This window comes from Pongo pygmaeus, chromosome 10 (genome assembly GCF_028885625.2).
Source record: "Pongo pygmaeus isolate AG05252 chromosome 10, NHGRI_mPonPyg2-v2.0_pri, whole genome shotgun sequence".
In the NCBI taxonomy this organism is placed as follows: Eukaryota; Metazoa; Chordata; class Mammalia; order Primates; family Hominidae; genus Pongo; species Pongo pygmaeus.
The window spans coordinates 22,482,503-22,506,758 of record NC_072383.2 but is presented as its reverse complement, the minus strand read 5'-3'; the positions used below and the strand labels follow the sequence as shown (position 1 = coordinate 22,506,758).

The 24,256-nt window shown below is 35.5% G+C and overlaps 2 protein-coding genes across 2 annotated transcripts in view; one reads left to right on the top strand and one right to left on the bottom strand.

The window, feature by feature from the left end:
- RECQL (RecQ like helicase) overlaps positions 1-12,216 on the top strand; it is a 32,098-nt gene extending 19,882 nt beyond the window's left edge. The window contains exons 7-15 of the mRNA XM_054442889.2: positions 3,509-3,675; positions 4,482-4,563; positions 5,649-5,797; positions 5,888-6,005; positions 6,513-6,651; positions 7,819-7,910; positions 9,801-10,020; positions 10,346-10,475; positions 11,087-12,216. Coding sequence (XP_054298864.1) covers positions 3,509-3,675; positions 4,482-4,563; positions 5,649-5,797; positions 5,888-6,005; positions 6,513-6,651; positions 7,819-7,910; positions 9,801-10,020; positions 10,346-10,475; positions 11,087-11,239 — 1,250 coding nt within the window. The 3' untranslated portion in view covers positions 11,240-12,216. The remainder of the gene's footprint in view (positions 1-3,508; positions 3,676-4,481; positions 4,564-5,648; positions 5,798-5,887; positions 6,006-6,512; positions 6,652-7,818; positions 7,911-9,800; positions 10,021-10,345; positions 10,476-11,086) is intronic.
- PYROXD1 (pyridine nucleotide-disulphide oxidoreductase domain 1) overlaps positions 11,069-24,256 on the bottom strand; it is a 32,769-nt gene continuing 19,581 nt past the window's right edge. Inside the window, exons 6-12 of the mRNA XM_054442890.2 lie at positions 23,662-23,822; positions 22,856-22,956; positions 17,825-17,954; positions 16,865-16,977; positions 16,118-16,240; positions 13,524-13,661; positions 11,069-12,624 (exon numbers count right to left, since the gene is read on the bottom strand). Coding sequence (XP_054298865.1) covers positions 12,376-12,624; positions 13,524-13,661; positions 16,118-16,240; positions 16,865-16,977; positions 17,825-17,954; positions 22,856-22,956; positions 23,662-23,822 — 1,015 coding nt within the window. The 3' untranslated portion in view covers positions 11,069-12,375. The remainder of the gene's footprint in view (positions 12,625-13,523; positions 13,662-16,117; positions 16,241-16,864; positions 16,978-17,824; positions 17,955-22,855; positions 22,957-23,661; positions 23,823-24,256) is intronic.

Here is a 24,256-nt window from a genome sequence, read left to right as displayed (position 1 = left end):
ATGATTATCACCCTTGCTTAAGTATTACCATGACTTATGTTTTCTCTGTGGATCTGCTGCTGAAGTGTAACACATTATTCCCATATCTAATTATCTAACTTCTAAACTTTAAATTTATACTCCTAATTGTTTATCAGAAATGTGTATCTAAATTAGCATGAACGAAACTAAATTCCCCCAAAAGAACTGCTCTTTTTCTTCTCAACTGGGAATATTTTCCCCGTAACTCTACTCGACGTTCTAACCAAAAACTTTTTATTTTCCTCACCTTTCCTTTCTCCCTTCTCCTCTCTACTCCCAAGCAATTTCCCCTTCAGTCTTCTCTGTCTTAGAAAATCATCTACTCACTCATGTTTGCTGAAGCCAAAATTTTAGCAGTTATCTTTATCATTTGGGTTCCAGTCGGCAGACAGTTATTTGAACAGAGAGAATTTTTTATAAAGAATTGTGAACTAGGTAAAAAGTAGCTAAATAGATAATTGAAAAAGTAAAAAGAAAACTAAGATATCATGGAGTTAAAAACTGGAAGAAGCAACAACCACCTGTAGGGCTGGGAGAACAGGAAGAAAAGATTGGAACAAATAAGACTTAGCAACTTAATGAAGAGGCCTTGTAGAACTGAGCTCCCTGGTGCTGGAGTCTCTTGGTAGAGGCAGAGGTGGGGTACATCTGTGATAAAGCTGGTTCTCCAAAGGCTGAAAAAACTGCCAACTGTATTTAGTTGCTCTTAAGGAACGAAGTGCTGCTGCAGGGATGAGAAGCCTTGCTGGGGTGACAGTCACAGGAACACAAGCAAGCCCACAGGAAGCAGTTAGGGAGGAAGCAGCCATGGTGTCTTCCATCCAGGGCCAGCAGGCAAAGCTGATGCGTAGTGTGCAGAGTCCTTGGTGCAGCATCCCAAAGCAGTGTATAGAAGGGTAGGGTTAGAGATGACAAAAAAAAATAATGGATGACCCACCGTCCTTGATTAACCCTCCCTTTGCAGATCCAGTCCACCACTAAGTGTTGTCAGCTCTGCCTCTAAAATGAATGTCAAGTTTGTCTACTCTTTGTGCACCTACATCTTACATACAGTTGAGCTCCCTTCCACTGGTCTACTGTAGTAGCTTCCTAAATAGTCTTTGATTCTGGTCTTAACCTTTTTATTCATTCTCCACAGAGCAACCGGTGATATTTTCTAAATATACATCAAATCATGTTACTTCCCTACCTAAACTACCCCGTAGCTACTGTGTACTTAGAATAAAACCCAGCCTTCTTAACTGAGGCCCATAGGGTAATATGTGACTGCCCCCATCTGTCTACCTGATTTCCTACTCTTCCTCTCTTCTTAAGCCCTAGCTATACTGGGCTTATCATTATGAGCACTTACCACTCTCTAATGGCATATTTATTGGTTTACTCTTTGTATTGTCTTGTTTCTTTGCTTGAATTATAGACACATTTGCATAGCATTTTTGTCTTGTTCATCACTCTATCTTCAGTGCCTAGGGAAATGCTTGGCACACAATTAAAAAGGTGTTCAACATTTATCTATTGATGAATGGGTAAATCTAGCACTCTCTCCCTCCTCCCTGCTACCTCCATATCCCAGTAGTCACTAGGACCTGTAGGTTCATGTATGTCTCTACTCTTTGTGATTTGTCCTTAATGTCATGTCTCATTTTATATTCTGTATTATTTATTTTCTGGTCTGTTACTGCCAACTTTTAACTGGTTTTCCTTTAGTGTTTTGTCTATTCCAGTCTATATTTTGCACTATCACCAAAAGATGATTTATGAAGCATAGGTCTTTAAAAATTACATGATGGGCTGAGTGCGATGGCTCATGCCTGTAATCCCAGCACTCTGGGAGGCCGAGGCGGGCAGATCACCTGAGGTCAAGAATTCAAGACCAGCCTGGCCAACATGGTGAAACCACGTCTCTACTAAAAATATAAACATTAGCCAGGTGTGGTGGTGTATGCCTGTAATCCCAGCTACTCGAAAGGCTAAGGCAGGAGAATCTCATGAACCCGGGAGACGGAGGTTGCAGTGAGCCGAGATCGTGTCACTGCACTCCAGCCTGGGTGACAGAGTGAGACTCCATTTCAAAAAAAAAAAAAAAAATTACATGATGACTCCTCATTTCCTGTAGGATACAGTCTCAGCTTAGAATAACTGGCTGAATTGTTCATAGCTTTTCTTAAACCTGCCTCGTACATAACAGTGTCAGTCAGGGCTCAGGCAGGGAAGCAGAGTCACGATGAACTTTATGGGGTAACGGTTTTACTGTAGGAAGTAGATCTTGAACAACTGTGGGAGGAACTGGGGAAGTGAAGGTCTGAAGAGGGGAGTTGGAGGATTAGAGAAAAAGTAACAGATTGATACCTAAGCACTGGTGCAGGAGGACAAGGCGGAGCTTGTAGGGAAATCTGCAGCTGGCATGTACAGTGGCAAAGGGGACCCCTAAAGGGAAGTTCGTGGAAAGGTCTCTGGTGAGCTACTTCCTGTGAGTAGCTATCACTTCTGTGGGTCTGCTGTTGATTGGCAAGACCTGCAGTTGGGAGGAACAGCTGAATGAGGAATGGAAAAGAACTAGGATGACCTAGAACTGGCTGAGCACTTCTGCATCTGTCCATCATCCTCTCGGCGTGTAAAGACCTTGAAGGAGTGATGTTAGCTGGTTCACTTCTGCCACCGAATCTTGCACAAGTCCCTGTTTTGGGTCAGCTTTAACTTGGAACAGGAAAGAGATTCTGGGAAACGTAATTCATAGCTTAATGGATTGGACAGTAAATCCATCCACCACAAGACTCTGTGACTTAGCCCCAGTGAACTGCTTGCTGTTATCTGAACATACTAATTTCATGGCAGTGTATTTGCAGTGTATATGCTGTTTCCTCTGCGTGATGTTCGTCTCTTCCTAGTGAACTTCTGCTCATTCTCTTAAGACACAACTCAAGTATTATCTCCTTGAAATCTTCACTTCCCAAGCAGCTGCTCTGTCCTCTGTGTTTTCATAGTAGTCCTCTACTTAGCATGTAAGCAATTTCTACCACATGTTTTTCACTTTCCTCCAAATAGTTTAAGTACTTAAGGGAGATTAAGGACAATTTATCTAGTGATTTAGATGCATATAACAAGTTTGAGCCTAGAATGGTTTCCGATAAATAGGTTATATACAAAGCAGTGCCACCCTTACCAAGCTTTTTTTGGTCTGATGACACTAGGTGGTAGCAGGGGTTTGACTGATGGCCTGTTTTATCTCTTGTTAGTTGTAATAAATTAAAACACTGTGGCTATACCCACTGTCTCTTGAGTCCACCGTGACCAAGAATAATGTCTGAAATAAATGTAATAAAGCCTGCCCATCAAAGAGGCTAACGCAGAACTGCAAATTTACTGCTGTAGATGGCTGTGGAAACAAAATTATTGTAGTCATCGATTATCTGCATAATGTTAAAAGATATAATTTACTCTAACTCTTAAAGGATAGAAAAAGGGCCACTTTGTTTGTTTTTTTCAGATTATAAGGCACTTGGTATCTTAAAGCGGCAGTTCCCTAACGCATCACTAATTGGGCTCACTGCAACTGCAACAAATCACGTTTTGACGGATGCTCAGAAAATTTTGTGCATTGAAAAGTGTTTTACTTTTACAGCTTCTTTTAATAGGCCAAATCTATATTATGAGGTATGTAATTTTTATGTCAATTACTTTTGTGAAGAATTACGCAGAGGGGATCTACCTTTTTATTATGTTTATTTACATGAGCAGCAGTTAAGTACTTACAAAAATTTTTAACATTAGGAGGTAATTATAAGTAGATTCTGTAATTAGGGCTTCATTCATGTACCTTTTGCTACATAATCCTTTGTTAGATTAAACGGAAGACACTTGCTAGGTGATACTTTTTATAAAATATATGAGTAAGTCATATATCTTTGTTAAATTTCTGTATGTTCTTTTTTGTGTAAAGATGGGGAGAAAGGATGGAGTGATACTAAGGACCCTAATAACATCTCTGTTCAAATTAATTACTAAGTAATAGAAGTATTAATATACCATTAAAGATGTGCCAATTCTGTTTGGATTTTATTTGATAAGCTTGAAAATAAAATAACCTAACAGCTGTCTTTTCTTTCTTTCTAAACCCTTTTAAGAATAGATTTAATATTTTTCTGAGTTTTCATTAAAGTTATTTATGTTACGGTTTGTTTTTATAAAAGTAGCATCACAAAATAAAAAAGTCTTCATCCTTACAAGTTATTCACTGCTCATGTGCTTGCTCTTCTCTGGTAAATTAAAAAAATAAAGATCAAGAAGAGTCTGGGAGGAGGAACAGATGAGTCAGATGGGTTGAATCCTATGAGTAAGTGAAAGAGTAATAGAAAAAAAACACTATGGTCATGAAAGAACTGCATCCTGAAAGTTGTAAGTAGACAGCCACTTGGATGGTACGCATTCATTTACTTCTTAATAAGTTAAGTTTTTCCTAGGTGCGGCAGAAGCCCTCAAACACTGAAGATTTTATTGAGGATATTGTAAAGCTCATTAATGGGAGATACAAAGGGCAATCAGGTAATGTAAAAACAAACCAACTTTGGAGACAGAGATAACTTTCAAAAAGTGACTTCATATCATATTGATAATTATACTGATAACTGAATAACACCAAAAAAATTAATGTATAGCAGAAGATACTTGAAAATATGTGATAAAATTAATTCACTTGATCTTAGAAATTGGGTGTGACATTTGCTTATGCCACAGATTATGAGTCATCAAATTGCCTGATTTATTTTTGTTTATTTACACTTGCTTTAGAATAGACTTGATGACTTAATGTTATTATCAACAACACATATTTAGTACATATCCACTGTGTACAAAATAGTGGATTAAGCAACTGATACTCTAAAGGGATAGAAAATATACTCCCTTATAGTAAAGGACACATTAAAGCAATAAATAAATCCAGTAGTACATACTGAATAGATTAAGCACAGATGGAGTTGTGAGTATATATAGCTGGTTTTCTGGGTTTAGTGACTAAGCAAATGTTACTGAAGCAAAGAATTTGTGTAAAGTAGCATTTTAAACTGTTCTACAGATTTTCAGGAGGTAGTCCTGGGTAAAAGGAGTTCTAGGGTCAAATAAATTTGAGAAAGGTTGCAGGTATTTATTCTGTCTGGACATCCACAGGGTGTATCAGCAAACTAGAAGCTCTGACCATCCCTGAAAATAAAGAGAGACACCCGTTTAACTTTGTTGAATGCAATGTTCTCCAAATTAATTTGCATGCAAATTAATCTAAATTAACCCAAAATTAATCTGGAGAACACTGCATTCATAGCACATTTGTTAGCATCTTACAGACATCAGTTTGAGAAATACTGTGTAGTGGGAGATAAAGTTAAAGAGAGAAAAGCGATAACGGGAACGAAAACTGATGGCTCAGGCTCATTTCTGCTTTAAAGCAAGCTGGTGCTCAAATCCTGGAATTATACCAAAATGTCAGTATATGCACAAGGCCTTAAAATTTTTCCTAATTCTTTTTTTCCTTCTGTGCATTGTATTAATCAATGTCCCGAATGTGTGTGTTGAAAATTATCTTCCAGGAATATACCATATCTATCTTAACAAATGCACATATTTTACTGCAGGAATCATATATTGTTTTTCTCAGAAAGACTCTGAACAAGTTACGGTTAGTTTACGGAATCTGGGAATTCATGCAGGTGCTTACCATGCCAATTTGGAGCCAGAAGATAAGACCACAGTTCACAGAAAATGGTCAGCCAATGAAATTCAGGTTAGGTATATATCTTCCATAGAAGCCTAATTTGCCTTTAAAATATGTAAACTTGATTTAATTAACTGATAAAATGTTAAAATATTTCAGGTAGTAGTGGCAACTGTTGCGTTTGGTATGGGAATTGATAAGCCAGATGTGAGGTTTGTTATCCATCATTCAATGAGTAAATCCATGGAAAATTATTACCAAGAGAGTGGACGTGCAGGTATGTAGGACTCAAATCCAGAAGTAAATTTTTAGAAAGCTTTTCCCAGAAACACATTATAAATGTTGGTAAGTCTGTATATTTTATCTTTATTGGATAGTATTTTTAAAACAATGTATTTTTAGCAGTTTGACACTTACTTGCATATGGAGAAATTTTTACTTATGTTCTGTTGTTATCTGAATTGTTTCTTTTTATGTGTGTTAAGATAATTTGATGTTCATCTTTGCCTCCTGAATTTTTAATTAGTGATTTCAAATCTGTAACTTAACTGGATTATAGACACAATTTTTAACTTAGTAGAGCTGATTACTGATGTCTCTTTAGAGTTTTTTTTAATTTCAGGGTACCCATTACAAATTAACTTCCACATCTCTAAAATTTCTAGATGTAGTATAAAACATTGCCTGCTAATTTTACCATATGTCATTTTTGCATATTTTGAATTTTTAAATGTAATTCTGCAATCTCAAGGTTTCTGCAATCTCAAGGTTTCTCACACCACAGGTCGAGATGACATGAAAGCAGACTGTATTTTGTACTATGGCTTTGGAGATATATTCAGAATAAGTTCAATGGTGGTGATGGAAAATGTGGGACAGCAGAAGCTTTATGAGATGGTATCATACTGTCAAAACATAAGCAAGTAAGCCACATACCTTTTTATAACTTTTATCAATTAAAGCAAATATGAAAGTATATGACATCGTTTTTAAGTTCTTACTAAATACATTGGTGTAACACCAAAGTGCAGATCCATAAAAGCAGATGTTGGAGGGTAGGAACCAGTACATCAACCTGTATGATCTGCCTTAATTCAAGAAAAGATGCCCTATCTTTGAGATAATCCTCCAAAACTACTTTTTTAATTGAAGGTTTTTGAGACACATTGATAGCAAGTTGAAGGCTTTTTTTTTTCCTCTGGCACTGGTGTACAGTTACATGCTTTAATAATTTTGAAAAGGTCTGTGGTTAAGATAGGCATTTTGAGAGTCAAGCTCAGTAACATGTGCCATCTTGCCAGCTCATGTGTCAATGAAATACCAAGTTTCTCCTTAAGAAGTAAGTTTAAATCTATTTAGGGTGGCTTTAGTTAGACTATATAGCTTCCTGAAAGCTTTCTGTCATAGTTATGTTTGTGCTCTTACTGCCTATCACATAAGAAGTGCTCAGAAATGTCGAGGTGGTAAATAGCAGCCAGACAATGATAGAAATGTTCTTTCTTTCCAACAGGTACTACAATAATCTAGTTAAAAGAAATGAGAAAATGAAAATGTCTTTAAAAGCCCAGTAGATTCTCATGAAGCATATTTTAAGGTTTTGACTCAAATATTGCTACTTTAAAATATAAGAAATTATTTTACTGTCAAGAATATTCTCCTAATAGTTGTAAAACATTGAATTAAAAATGGAACTCAGACAATTTTTTAAACAGTGTTTATTAAGAATATGTGGGGAAAAAAATACTATGTCAGGGGCACAATGACCCCCCAAAGATACTCATGTCCTAATTCCTAACCTGTATGTTACCTCACATGGCAAAAGGAAAGTAGCATTGCACATGGAATTAAGACTGTTCACTAGCTGACCTTAAAATAGGGAGATTCTGATTTTGATCCAGTGAAACCCATAGTACACTTCTAAATCTAAACCACAGAAATGTAATAAATTTGCGTTTAAAGCCACTAAGTTTATGGTAATATTATGGCAGTTATAGGAAGCTAATACAGTATATAACTGTGTAAGCTGAAATAGAGATTCTTAAAACTTTATTATATCCTTTAATAATCTGTATCTTTAAATGTGTTTGCAGATGTCGTCGTGTGTTGATGGCTCAACATTTTGATGAAGTATGGAACTCAGAAGCATGTAACAAAATGTGCGATAACTGCTGTAAAGACAGTGGTGAGTTTGTTGTTTTGTAAACCTTTAGGCTAATACAGTCACAATGCCTAGTGACAGAGATACGTTCTGAGAAATGCATCACTAGGTGATTTTGTCATTGTGCAAACATCAAAGTGTACTTACATAAACCTAGATGGTATAGTCTCCTAGGTTATATGGTATAGACTATTGATCCTAGGCTAACAGTCTGTACAGCATGTTACTGTACTGCATACTGCAGGCAACTGTAACACATGGTTAAGTATTTGTGTATCTAAACATAGAGTAAGTACAGTAAAAATATGGTATTATAACCTGGGCGACAGCGAGACTCCGTCTCAAAAAAAAAAAAATATGGCATTATAATCTCTTGGGACCACTGGCATGTACGTGGTCCATCACCGACCAAAATATTATGTGGCACAAAACTGTATATACAGCTGGGACATGAGAGAAGTGTTAGACTTCCAAATGGATTTAAAAGATTAAAGTGTGAATCAGATTTTCTAGAATTAAAACTATCAACATGAAGTTTTGAAACAAAGGTGAATAAAAGGAAAAGTCTTATGTGTATGCACACATTTTATATTGCTATACTGAGGATGTGAAATTTGTAATAAATGAAGGAAGATATTTGAATTTTTCTGAATAGAAATGCTATTCTATAAGAAAAGGGTAACCATGTGATAATCTCTAATACTTTATAGTCACTAATTGAGAAGAAAATTTAGTGCAAAATAGAGTTGATAGAGAATCATTTTTGATCCAATTAATGGCTAATTAGTCATAGGAGATTTACTTAAAATTCTTTTAAATGTAGATCAGCAGGACTTGTTTTCTGAGAATTGGTCACAACCCTGCTGATCAAAACAGGATCTGGTCAAAACGAGATGTAGCAAAGAAACTGGCCCAAACCAGTTAGAACTAGAAAATATAATGTATTTGCATGCTGTAAGACACTCCCACTAGCACCATGACAGTTTACAAATGCCATGACAATGCCCGAAAGTTGCATGGTTCTAGGAACTCCCTAACCTTTTCTAGAAGATTCATGAATAATCTGCCCCTTATTTAGCATATAACTAAGGAGTAGCTATAAATATCGCTAGTGAGCAATCTACAGTGCCACTCTGCCTTTGGGGTAGCCCTGCTCTGTCGATGGAGCTGCCATTTTCCTATACTCTATTGCTAATAAACTTGCTTTGCTTTCACTTTACTCTGTTGGCTTGCTCTCAGATTCTCTTGCATGAAACTGGGAGGGGTGAGTCCCAATTTGGGGATTTGCCTGCATCATTTTGGCACTGTATTTTAACTTTTTTTCATCTGTGTGTTGTATTTCAAGATCTGGACTAGCCAGTACCTCATGGTAAGACCTTACTGAGTTCTGATGCCTTGTTAGGTGGAAGCCACTATATTTTTAACTTTGCAGACAGAGAAATTTATGAGTTTATTAGACTATCTTATAAAATAACAAGTGTTATATATAAATCAGAGTACTGGTCTCAATAATTGGGGTATCAGTTGAGGACACTCTTGTTACTAAATCAGTTTACAGGAGCCTATACTAGAACACACAGGGTCTCCTATAAAGCATACCTCTTAGTAACTTAATAATCATGTCTGGCAGACACTTTCTGATTTCCAGAGTATATGGCAGGGCTTCTGATAACCAATTTTTTTTTTTTTTTAAATATCACTGTAAACCCCACAATGTTTACAGAGACCATAACTTGGTCTAGTGACAGCTACTTGAGGAATAGCCTAGTCTTAATTCAGAATACACTTAAAAATCAATGTTTAGGGTGGCTCACATCGAAACCAGCTTTAAACCAGTTTAACTACTTAAGATAGCCTATCCTTGCCCTCATTTCTGAATCCCAATTACCTGCTATCATATTTGTTTTATTACAGCATTTGAAAGAAAGAATATAACAGAGTACTGCAGAGATCTAATCAAGATCCTGAAGCAGGCAGAGGAACTGAATGAAAAACTCACTCCATTGAAACTGATTGATTCTTGGATGGGAAAGGGTGCAGCAAAACTGAGAGTAGCAGGTGTTGTGGCTCCCACACTTCCTCGTGAAGACCTAGAGAAGATTATTGCACACTTTCTAATACAGCAGTATCTTAAGTATGTACAAACCCATTCATTTTCCTTTCAGGTTGTCTTTATGTTTTTTTTTTTTTAATTGCAACAGAATAAACGGTTTTGCAGTTATTTTGTGTGAACTTTTAAATGCTATAGAAAGTAATTTACCTAAAACACTCAAACTTTAATCACTATAAATCAAAAAACGTACTGAAAATATTTTCTTTAAAGGCTTTATTTGCATTCTTGTTTTATTATTTCAAGTCAATGTGTTAAAAATTATTGCACTTATAGTTATTTCTTTGATAAGTTTGTTTTCTGTGATTCCTTCAAAAGCTTTCTTATTGTTGGTCTTTATTTTCTGCAGAGAAGACTACAGTTTTACAGCTTATGCTACCATTTCGTATTTGAAAATAGGACCTAAAGCTAATCTTCTGAACAATGAGGCACATGCTATTACTATGCAAGTGACAAAGTCCACGCAGAATTCTTTCAGGGTAACTGGCTATTAATTTTCAGTTTTATATATTTTAAAAAGTATATTAAAGCCTATGGGATGCTTTTCTGTCATATTCCCCTAGGTCTAGTTGAACATGAGAAAAGTCAGTTTTCTAATTAGATTTCTGGGTATGGAAGAGAGAAAACATAGTTTTCTGTAAAGATATAAGTGAAAGAATTTAGACTGGCCTTTTAACATAAACTAGGGGTTTCCAATTTCTTGGAATAGGAGGACTCCATTTTAATATCTAATTTTGTTATGCACCCTGCTCTTATTTGGTTATGATTACTAATAGTTGAGAAGTCTGTTTCTGCTGTTCCAGTGGTTAAAAACTACTGTTGTAAACCAAATACTATCAGGTCTGCAAAAGCATGTCAAGTACCATTGTGTCTAAGGACATCTGAGGTCTTTAGAACTTCTCTCACAATGTAGCCCCTTTTATTCAAAATAGAGCTCATATTTGAATAGAAATTTGTAGATAAAAAACTAGATCCCTGTATACTTAAAAAGCCAACTGATACAGAAAGAATATTTTGAAATTTTTAATCTCATGAGAAAACTGAATAGCTGGATTTTTACCAAGGTGCTTGCTTTATTTTTTTTTTGTAGGTTGAATCATCTCAAACTTGTCATTCTGAACAAGGTGATAAAAAGATGGAGGAAAAAAATTCAGGCAACTTCCAGAAGAAGGCTGCAAACATGCTTCAGCAATCTGGTTCTAAGAATACAGGAGCTAAGAAAAGAAAAATCGATGATGCCTGAAATGAATGTTACTAAATTTTCTAATTAAAGATGGTTTATGCATGTATATGCCATTATTTTTGTAGTTAGACAATAGTTTTTAAAACAATTTCATTGATATTTTATATGTATGGATCTATATTTTCAGAGCTTATCTCTGAAGATCTAAACTTTTGAGAACATTTGAAAATTAGAGATCATGAATTATATAATTTTCCAGTATAAAACAAGGGAAAATTTTTTATGTAAAACGCTTTAAATGTAAAATATTTGAGAATAAGTTCATATAATTGTCTTAAGTTTTTTATGCCTTTATATGCTTAGCTATATTTTTTCTTTTGACATAACTATCTTTTTGAAAGCAATATTATACTGACAGAGGCTCACTGAGTGATACTTTAAGTTAAATATGTAGATCAGGGATGTCCAATCTTTTGGCTTCCCTGAGCCACATTGGAAGTACTGTCTTGGGCCGCACATAAAATATGCTAACACTGACGATAGCTGATGAGCTTAAAAAAAAAAAAAAATTCGCAAGAAATCTCATGTTTTAAGAAAGTTTACAAATTTGTGTTGGGCTGCATTCAAAGCTGTCCTGGGCTGCATTACGCCCATGTGCTAGAGTTGGACAAGCTTGTAGATGATTTCAGGGTATAAAACCAGAAGTACAATTCAACAAAAAAGGAATAAGTCATCAATATAAATATTAGCAAACGAGATATTGCTACATCTCTATTTAAAGTAAAATAAAACCGATTTTAAAGTTCCTGAAACCACAGCCATATTTTGACATTTCACAAAGAATGGTTCTAGTTTACTAGAGTACATTTGGCTAAGTAGGTAACTTAGCTAAATTTGCTCCAAAGCTAAATCACAAGTAAACATATTTATGTTTAAAACATAGAAATAAATAACTTGATTTTTATCTAAGCGGTCAGTGTTGTATTGGAAAGATAATATCTATCATATCTATAAATAAACTTTGAACTGATTTCAAACTTAGAATTTATGTTTTTATACTTTTCCACTAATATCATTATCACTTCTGTAATTTTCAATGTGGTCATCATTAACTCAATACAGTCATTCATTTTATTGACTTGTGATTTTGCTGGTATCATTTGGAACTTTATATGATTCTTGAAGAAATTCCATTTTTAGTCAAAATAATCTTCTATATCAATATTTGGATCTAGCAGATCTTCTCCATATGATGAAAGATTCATTTGGTTTAAGATTAGGTTTTCAAATGTTTCTTCTAAATCAGTTTCACCAATTAAGACAGCTCCCATCATTCGTCCATTTTGCATGACGACTTTGACATATTCTTGTCCTTTGGTACATCTCAGCATTAATTCATGATCTGAACCTAAGCCCTGTGCATTGTATTTTCCCAGCAGTACAACCTATATTTAGAGATAAAAAGGTTATTGTCATGAGTATCAAAAAGAAAATGTAATGGGTAGTTATTTTGTATCATGTTAGAATAGCCAGCAGAAAAATTATGCCACAAAATTTTATAACTAAAAATGTTATTGGGGAGAGTCCCAAAGAGAATGTTTGAACAGCATGCGTTAATTCTACAGATGACACTACCACACAATCTACACTGACATTAAAAAATTCTGGTGAATATAGTCAAATATTAATGTTTCATATTTTAACACTAAAAATACCTAGTGAATATAGGTAGGTGATTCTACCAATCTATATGAACATTAAAACTATATAGTGAATATATAAATATGTAGGATGTGGATACATTAAACTATGTGGAGTCGTGGTTTAAAGATTTGGCAAGGAACTGAATTAGAGCTTTCATGGACAAGTTACTTAATATCCCTGAGCCTTTTGAATATGTTTCTCCTTCTCTGTAAATTAAGGGGGGGTTAAAAAAAAAACAAAAACCCAAAACAACCTTCGTCAGGGTAATGTAAAGAGGACTGAATAAGATAATACATACAGGAAAGCACTTGGTTTATTTTTGAGTACAATAGCTGTTAGCCCCCCTCACAAAGAAAGGGTGAATCACAAGTAAAAGTTAAAAATGCACCAACTGGGAACAGATCTGGAGAGAAATTTTTTCCCTCTTAACTAAAATAGAATAGTGGTAAGGTGGATAATAATTATCAGAAGATTAGGGATTAAGACTAGCAATAATACCAGGTATTGGCTTGTAAGAAATGAAAAATGTCATTTTTTTGGTAAGATGATTAAAACTATGCACATTTTTGTTCAAGCAAGAAAATCGATCTATCGTAAGACTAACAAGCAGAGAAGGCATTAATATGCTTAACTATCTTACCTTATAGTTAAAAAATTTTGTCACATGAGCAAACAGTTCAAAGCTGAAATCCATGTCAATAGAGTCTCCTGAACTCGCTGCAGCCATGCACTTTGCTGCATACCATCCCATCTGTCTAGCCTGGGTCCACAGCCTCATCTGAAATGATGAAAAAATGTTACACAATGTCATTTTTCATGATCATTATTTGAAAAATGTTATCATCTTAACCTTGTAAATTCACTTAAAGGAGTTCAATGTTTGACAGTCTTTCTGTCTTCTCTGCCACAGAAGCAGTCACCAATGGACAACTAATCAGACTGATTTTTGGTATTTGTTAATTCTATCTAAATGACTGCCTCTAAAATTAAAAGATGATACCGATCATACCTGTTTTAGTAGCATTTCTATTAAATATTAGGAAACTATATTAAGCTACACCAGGTGGAGAAAAATGTTTTCATTAACCAGTCCCTTCTTCAAAAATTTGTCATCACCATTAATAGAGATGTCAAATTATCACTGAAGAATTTGTTCTATTTTCCAGCAAACTTCATTTTTATGCACTAGTTAAGGTCTGCCGTGCTGTTAACCTCAGTGGTCAGACAGACTCTTGGTGCCTCACCCCAAGACAACATAAATATTTCAGCAACTGATTCTGGGAAGTCATTTAAATTGTTTTATATGACAGTATTAATTTATCCTCTATTGTATTTTTATTTCTACAAAGTTTTGAGACTCCCTGGTATGAAAGAACACTGACCTTGGAAGTCACAGTGGATTTTAGTATCAACAGATCTACATATGTATCTAACTTTTCTAAGCCTCAGTTCATTTACCTGAAACATAAACATAACACTACCTACTCCGTAACTATCGAGAGAATTAAATAGGTTAGCGTATAATAAGCCCTTGGTTTCCTTCTACCTCGCTGTATGTGCATATATACTTAATGCTGTCTTTTGTTTGCAGAAATAATATCACAATCATAGACATGAGTTTTAAGCATTTCTAGCAGAAGTGATGGATTTTTTTTTTTCAATCTCCTCTGTAAACAAGGTATTACAGATTTGATGAAGTGAAAGGCAGTTTATGGCTGGGGGTCAGAATAAACTGAGCACACTAACAACTAGAGAACAGCCAATAGAAGTGGCCTGAAAATTTGCATCTTGAACTGCATAAATTAGTATCCCTACTGCTTGTGTAAGCCAAGAAATGGGGTCTATAAGGTACACTCAAAACAAGGCCATCTGTTTATTTTCGGATTTTTTTCCCTCTTTCAGATTATAACACATTAAGATATAATTTATCCTAGAGAATTAAAAATGTTAAAAAAAAAAAAACCCCACAAACTCCAACTCTAAGAATTTGTGATAGTCTTGCCACAGAAATGACATAGAATGAGGCAGGTTAGAAACAAAAAGGCTGGAACCACTCTTATTGATGTCTCTACTATCCGTAAGAACACAAAATGGCAGTGCTGCCCCTCTTGAAATACTTCTAGCTCTTCCCCTACTTCACACTGCATAATCTGAATGAATAACGTCCCTAACTGTGGAGCTGGTCTTCAACAAAGATAAATGCTGCCTGGTTCTCAAACATCTACATAGGTCTCTACCAGCCTCTGCACACCTCTGTCACCGTCTATTTTCGTCTAGTATTTTTGTTCCACCGTTAGGAGGAGGTAGGTAAAGCTGTGAGGGTGGGAAAAAGTCTAGATCCAGTTGGGACTTGTTAAGGCTCAGGAAAGGTGTTTACTACAGGAACTTTTTTTTTTTTTGAGACGGAGTTTTGCTCTTGTTGGCCAGGCTGGAGTGTAGTGGCGTGATCTCAGCTCACTGCAACCCCCGCCTCCCAGGTTCAAGCGATTCTCCTGCCTCAGCCTCCTGAGTAGCTGGGATTACAGGCGCACACCACCATACTCAGCTAATTTTTTGTATTTTTAGTAGAGACGGGGTTTCATCATCTTCAGGCTGGTCTTGAACTTATGACCTCACATGATCCACCTGCCTCACCCTCCCAAAGTGCTGGGATTACAGGCGTGAGCCACCACGCCCGGAACATTTTTTAGTAATAATTACCACAGGGACAGAATAGGATCATCCAGGAATAGAATGCTTTATCTATATAATTCACAATCTTAGTCGTTTTTTAATCTAAAGTTGTGCTGTCCAACATCATAGCCACGTATAGCTATTTAAAGTTAATGAAAAGTAAGTAAAAATAAAAATTCAGTTCCTCAGTCACATTAACCACATTTCAAGTGCTCACGTGACACTGCTGGCTACCTGACTGGATGGTGAAGAATTAAACATTTCCATCATCACAGAAAGTTCTCCTGGACACTGCTGATAAGCAGGTAAGAATGAAAAACAAAGGAATAGCCCATAATTTCTTTTAAATTAAAAGATATCTCAGTCTACCATTATAATGATAACTTACCAAACAGGGAAATATTCTAGTTTTTTTTTTTTTTAAATATATATAACAACTCTGTGCTAGCTTCCTACTTAAGCAGAAAAGTTGGAAAACCAGAAGTTGGATTTGTTGGTACAACCGCTTTATTTTCAGACAGCATCTCTGATAAAAACATATGACCAAATATGCTAGCTTACCTGCTGCCAGACTGGGCTCAGCTGCCAGGCTGTAGTACAGATGTCACCGGCAGCATAGACATCAGGAAGGGATGTGTGCATATGATCATCCACTTTCAGGCCACCATCTTCTCCTAGTTCAAACTAAACAATGTTCCTCGTAAGTGTAAGTGTTAAGAAAAATGAAACATGACTTTTTCCATTCTAAAGTAAAAGAACAAATTAAATTGTTACACTTTGGCAGGCTCATCTTTAATGAGAAAATGAAAAATAGCAGCAAAGTTCAGACACCTAAGCTGAATTTCCATGTATCAAATTCCAACTAAGACTGATCCATAAAATTGTTAGAATTTCAACATGAAAAGTATCCAATAACTATGTGACTACCCTATCCATAACTACAAGAATATTCTTTTTTTTTTTTTTTTTTTTGTAAGCTTCAAGTGCTGAAAAGCAAAAAACACAAGATGGTTTCTCTAAAAGAATCACTTTTGAGAAGTCATGGGAGGTGTCGGTCTCTTACCAACATTTAGATAAATAAACATTATAAACCATTACTGATGCCGCTTATGCCAGGATGTAACCATGTAAGGATTTTAAGCAGTAAAAAATACTGTAAATCAAGACAAGGTTTTAACTAAACTGTTTTCAACCATGTTAAGTTACAGTTGTATACTAAAAATAATAATTATTCATGTTTGAGAACTAGAGATCTTCACAAAAATACTTCAAATATATTCACAGCTGGACAAAAAAATTTCACCTTACACTGTTACCATGGAGAAAAGGTTCTACGTTTGGTGTAACTCCTGTAGCACTGACAATGAAATCACAGCCATATATCTTTTCATTGGTCAATTCCACATAGACAGGCCACATCTCTTTAAGAAAAAAAAAAAAGACTTTATTTGCAAATGGAACCGTCACCACAGCAGTGTATGTGACTACAACGACTAGAAACAAAGAAGGAAAGAAAAAGAAAGGCAAGAGATAACTTTGTAACACATTCCTTAGTAATTATTATGAGGCATATTTGCTAAAGCAATTTTAATGCAATTAGCAGCATCTTGTTTGGGTATAATTTTAAAACCATGGCATTTTAAATGTTTTTCCTTCAAATTTGGACACACAAATTTTGACAAAGTAAATTTAAATTATTTCTAAATTATTTCTCTAAAAATCTTTCATAATACTTTACACTCTACTTAAGTGTTTAGTTCAACTAGGTGTTTTCCCTCATTACTCATATTCAAATTCCCCTTTCCTATGGAAAAATTCAAAGAATTCAGAACACTAGAATATTTCATATGCTAGTTAACTGAGTGTATTTCTTCAAATCATGATAATTCTCAGAGGAGTTGTGGAATTGGAGTTAGGAGAGCTGCATCTTAGTCCCAAAAATATACATTTTCAATCTGATTTGGGTGAAATCATGTCACCTTTAAGAGCTCTAGGTTTTTGTTTTATTTTGATTTATAATATATTCTGATTGCTGGTCAAAACACTATGAGCTCTATGTAAGATGTAATGCTTTATACGATTTAATTTACTAGAAAACAACAGATAGTGAAATGAAGTTAATGTTATTAAATTATGGTTTTATTTTTACTTTTCATGTTTAAATTTTATATGGAAATAGGAAGTTATTTTTAATATAACACAGCAGGATTAAATTGTTTTCCTTACAATTAAGTGGTTATATATATTTTTTCTTATTTCACTACTTGCCTGTATCAGTTGTAACTGACTTATGGTCTCTTGGAAAAGTGAAGGACTTTTTCTTCAAAATTCTAAACTCATCCTGAAGGTAGATTTTCTTTACTTCACACATAGTTTCAAGGTGAATCTTATGAGAAAACTAAAATTAAGAAAATACTGGTTAGCATAATACTTGCAGAAAGAATGACCTGGGTTACTAATGATGAAGAAAAAACGTATACTTGTAGAAACATATAGAAAACATAATTCTTATACTATTAATGAAAACACACTGGGTGCCCTAAAATAAGTCTCTCTATGCACATGAAAGGAGCGAACAAAAATTCATTCAGTAACTTAAGAGATTTGGTAGCTGCATTAGCAGATAGCATCGAGGGAATGCTTTTTAGCCTAGGCCTCATTGATAATTACAAGTGTATTTTTTAAAAATTACAGTAGTTGCTGGGCGCAGTGGCTCATGCCTGTAATCCCAGCAGTCTGGGAGGCCGAGGTGTGGGTGGATCACCAGAGGTCAGGAGTTCGAGACCAGCCTGGCCAATATGGTGAAACCCTGTCTCTACCAAAATTAAAAAATTAGCCAGGCCTGGTGGCGTGTGCCTGTAGTCCCAGCTACACGGGAGGGTGAGGCAGGAGAATCGCTTGAACCCAGGAGGCAGAGGTTGCAGTGAGCCAAGATCATACTACAGCACTCCAGCCTGGGCGACAGAGCGAGACTCTGTCTAAAAAATAAATAAATAAATAAAAATTTAACAAATTACAATAGTTATGGACTATAAAAATTTATTCAGGTCAGATCTGTCTTGACTTATTGTTGTAACACTGAACATTAATAAAGTCCCAAGTAGGTAGTAAATACTCAATAAATGCTTATTGAATTAAACTGTTGAAGTTCTCAGGTTAAAAATATAATTAATATTAGGATCCGAAGGTGCAGAAAGAAGAGACTTTGTATAATTTCCATTACAAAAATTAGATACACCGTGTAGCCAGCCCCGCTCCTACCTACTGAAAGCCAAAAACCAATGCTCTAAAGAAATCACACAAAGTAACGAAGGACTGCATGCATGCTTCTTAGAGCATTTAGATTTCACAGCCTTTTAACAACTATTAAAAAATCAAAATATCTAACAAAATGAGGAACAGCAAATCATCTCCTTATCCAATTAGGATATTAAGTGTGTATTTCTAATCCATCTAATAACTTTGATAAGTTTACTGCATGCATCTAAAGGGACCTTTGAGAAAAGATTAATTTAAAATAGGACAAGAGTATTCACTGTAGTCTGGGTATAGAGAGCTCTATCCCTGATCTGAGGATATAGGAAAAAACAAACTCAGTTTCTCCTACTATACTCTCACAGAATACTTCTGTGACCAAATGTGTGTGGGGTGTTTTCTACACACTAAGCAAGCAATTAATTCTGCACAGGACACCATCTGGCTGTCCTCTAATTCAATTCAGTTCTGATGTTATTATCTACCTGGAGATAGCATCAGGTCCCACATGTTGAGGGATCAATCTCACAAGACGGTCTTCCACTTCCAATACCAATTGCAAGCCCCGGGTGTTTTACCAGTTGGTCTGACTGACCAACCATAAATCGAGGGGCTCCCATGAGCCCCTTTCTTAGGTTCAATTAATTTATTAGAATATCTCACAGAATTTGGGGAAACACTTTACTTACATTTACTGGTTTATTATCAAGGATGTCACGAGGAAACAGATGAAGAAATACATGGGGCAAAGCATATAAGAAGGGGCATGAAGCTTCTATGCCCTCTCCAGATAGACCACCCTCTAGCAACTTCCCCATGTTCAGCTATCCGGAAGCTCTCCAAACCCAGTCCTTTTGGGTTTTCATGGAAACTGTGTTATGTAGGTGACTGATTAAATCATTGGCTGCTAGTGATTGGCTTAATCTTCAACCCCTTTCCCTTCCTGGAGGTTGGAAAGTCTAAACTCTAATCATGCCTTGGTCCTTCCTGTGAGCAGTCCCCATTCTGAAGCCACCTAGGGGCTGACCAGTCAACTCGCTAGCATACAAAAGGACACATCACTTCCGAGATGCCAAAAATTTTAGGAGTTGTGTGCCAGAAAACTGCAGGCACAATATTTTATTGTGCTTCACTATTGTTTTGCAGATAGTGTGTTTTTTACAAATTGAAGGTTTGTGACAACCCCACATCAATCAAGTGTTATCAGTGCCATTTTTCCAATAGCATGTGCTCACTTTGTGTCTCTGTCACATTTTGGTAATTCTTGTAATATTTCAGTTTTCATCATTATTAGATTTTATGGTGATCTGTGATTAGTAATCTTTGATGTATTATTGTAATTGTCTTGGGGTGTCATGAACCACATCCATCTAACACAGTGAACTTAATCGATAAATGTTCTGTGTTCTGACTGCTCCATCAACCAGCTGTTGTCCTATGTCTCTCCCTCTCCTTGGGCCTCCTTATTCCCGGAGACACAAGAATATTGAAACCAGGGCAATCAGTTACTCTGTAGTGGCCTCTAAGTGTTCAAGTGAAAGGAAGGATCACACATCTCTCACTTTAAATCAAAAGCTAGCAATGATTATTAGACTTATTAGGAAGGCACGTGGAAAGCCAGGCCTCTTGCACTGAACAGTTGGCCAAATTGTGAATGCAAAGGAAACATTCTTGAAGTAAATCTAAAGTGGTATTCCAAGGAACACATGAAAGATGAGAAAGTGAAACAGTCTTCTTGCTGATATAGAGACAGTTTTAGTGGTGTGGAGAGAAGATCAAATCAGCCACAACATTCCCTTAGGCCAAAGCCTAACCCAGAGTAAGCCCCTAACTGTTCTCAATTCTGCAAAGGCTGAGAGAAGTGAGGAAGCTGCAGAAGAAAAGGCTGAAGCTAGTAGAGGTTGGTTCATGAGGTTTAAGGAAAGAAGCCATCTCTACAACAAAAAAATACAATTGATAACTGATGAATGTGGCTACACTAAACAACAAATTTTCAGTGTACATGAAACAGCCTTCTAGTGGAAAAAGATGCCATCTAGGACCTTCATAACTATAGAGGAGAAGTCAATGCCTGGCTTCAAACGACAGGCAGACTCTCCTGTTAGGGGATAATGTAACCGGTGACTTGAAGTTGAAGCCAATGCTTATTTACCATTGTGAAAGTTCTAGGGCCCTAAGAACTATAGTACATCTACCCTGCCTGTCCTCTATAAATGGAACAACAAAGCCTGGATGACAGCATGATATGGTTTGGGCCCGGTTCTCCGCCCAAATCTCGTATCAAATTGTAATCCCCAATGTTGGAGGTATGGCCTGGTGGGAGGTGACTGGATCATGGGGACAGTTTCTAATAGTTTAGCACCATCCTTAGTGCTGCTTTCATGATAGAGTTCTCATGAGATCTGGTTGTTTAAAGGTGTGTGGCACCAGCCCCCTTCTCTCTCTTCCTCTTGCTCTGGCCATGTAAGATGTGCATAATTCCCCTTCCCCCGTGATTGAAAGTTTCCTGAGGCCTCCCCAGTCATGCTTCCTGTACAGCCCGTGGGACCATGAGCCAATTAAACCTCTTTTCTTTATAAATATTACCCACTCTCAGGTATTTCTTTATAGTACTGTGAGAATGAAGTAATACACAGCATATCTGTTTACATAGTTTACTGAATATTTGAAGCCCACCGTTGAGACCTACTGCTCAGAAAAAAAAAAAGATTCCTTTCAAAATATTACACTCATTGACAAGGCATTTGGTCACCCAAGAACTCTGACAGAGATGCACAAGGAGATGAATGTTGTTTTCATGCCTGCTAATACAATATCCATTCTGCAGCCCATGATCCAGGAGTAATTCTGACTTTCAAGCCTTATTAAAGAAATGCATTTCATAAGGCTATAGCTGCCACAGATAGTGATGCATCTGATGGATCTGGGAAAAGTACATTGAAAACCTTCTGGAAAGAATTCACCATTCTAGATGTTATTAAGAACATTCATGATCCAAGGGAGGAAGTCAAAATATCAACATTAACGAGAGCTTGAAAGAAGTTTATTCCAGTCTTCGTGGATGACTTTGAGGTGTTCCAGATTTCAATGGAGAAAGGCAGATGTGATGGAAATAACAAAAGAACTATAATTAGAAGTGAATCCTGAAGATGAGACTACACTGCTGCAATCTCATGATAAAATTTGAAAAGATGAGGAGTTGTTTCTCATGGATGAGCAAAGAATGTAGTTATTTGAGATGGAGTTTACTTCTGGTGAAGATGCTACGAGTATTGTTGAAATGATAAAGGATTTAAAATATTATATATACTTAGTTGGTAAAGCAGTAGCAGAGTTTGAGAGAAGTGACTTTTGAAAGAACTACTCTGGGCAAAATGCTATAAAACAGCTTCATATGCTACAGAGAAGTCTTTCATGAGAGGAAGAGTCAATTGATGGGGCAAACTTGTTATTTTAAGAAATTGCCACAGCCACCCAAACCTTCAGCAAGCACCACCCTGATCAGTCATCAGCCACCAATACTGAGGCAAAACTTTCCACCAAAAAAGGATTATGATTTGCTGAAGGCTCAGATGATTGTTAGCATATTAAGCAATAAAGTATCTTTAAATTAAGGTATGTGCATTGTTTTTTTAGACATAATGCTAATGCACATTTAATAGACTGCAATATGTTATAAACATAACTTTTGTATGCACTGGGAAACTGAAAAATTCGTGTGGCTCACTTTATTGTGGTATATCATTTCCTGTGATGGTCTGGGACTGAACCTGCAATACTCCAAGGTATGACTGTATATATATCACAGTATCACACCTCAAGAGTTAAAACGTAGGCTGAGATCCAGTCTTAGATGCTTTGACGTTCAGTTTTCTTTGGTGGCCAAATGGACCAACTGCATTGGAAGTCTTTTCCTAGCACTATGGATTTTAAGTAAAGTGACCTAGCAGTTCGTTGACTATATATTTATAACCAGTCTTTAATAAATGGTTCAAGAATTTAAAATTACATTTAGACATGTCCAGTTAGTATATGAAAAGATACCTCTTTTGTTCCTTTAAGATTCAAGCCTTCATGCCAATCTGGTCCCAACGCACTGCCTACATTATCTGATTTACATTTGCTTCTAGCTTCCTTTTTCCTTCCTAAAGAGATGAAATTAAACAATATAAAAATTACCAGGTAGAGAAATATGTTAGTGTTCTGAAGTTTTTTATTTAGGCAATGTAATGATTCATATATATACATACATTACAGCATGACTAACCTATGTTATCTTATATTAATCATTTTAGCCATTATTTTAATATTTTTCTGATGTAGAGTTACAAAATGGATAACCTTTCAATTGTGTGTTGAGTATAAACACACTCAACTTACATTTTGGATGTTACACAGGTTAATTGGAAGGGTAAGAAAATTAGCCTTCAAATTTTTATAATTTTGTCTATTTTTAGCACCTCCAAAATGTACAAAACTCTTGTTTAATTTTATAATCTAAAAGTTTTTCAAAGCTATCAAACTTAAAAAAATATGAAGTTTGTATTAGTTTTTCAACTCATTGCATTTTTTACAAAACTTCTTCAGGTATTGCCCAAATGTAGTATCTGTTTGCAAAGATGCAGATAGGCTGAGTTATTCAATTTATTTTAAATTTCTTGTTTTAATTGTGTATATATAAAATACATACATATATATAAAATAGAAAATCTGAAAACTTCATGTAAAGATACATAAATATCCATATTACTATTTCCAAAATTTATTTTATTAAATTTTCTTGTAGCCCTTTTCTATATGGTTTCAAAAAAGTTTTGTATGAGAATTAATGAGCTAGGTGATACACTTACCTTCAGTTGTATATCTGGTTCTTTTATGTGCAATTTTAGCCTCTGATTTTTCAGCAATGAGCTTTGAAGTCAAGAATTCAGCTGCTCCTGCATCGAAGAAAGTATTCCCTATAGCTTTATCTTTAATGGCCCAAATCACTTCACAGCCTTCAATTTCATACCTAAAAACAATATTAAAGTTACTAAGAGTGATTTCAAAAGTCTAAGTAAAAAATCTTTGCATTTGCAAATAATGATGTCCTGAAGCAAAAGTAGGGAATGCATTTTTAAGGCAAACTGGGAAAGACTGATTATAAAGAGGAATATTAACGTTCTTTACAGATATTAAGAATTAAAAATTGAATAGTAAAAGAATCTGAAGCAGTTTACAGAAAGAACTTTTAAGTGACAAATACATGTACTGAATATCAAGTAAAATTTCATTACAATGTACATCATTAGAAAATGTTCAATTTCTACAATACACTTATTATATGAATGGCCCCCAGGAGTAAGCAATGCTTTTAAAAAAATCTGGTTATAGTGTAATCAGTAACAGATGGATAGTACATAGCTATAATATTGAGAATCAGTCACTTATTTGGTAACAACTTTT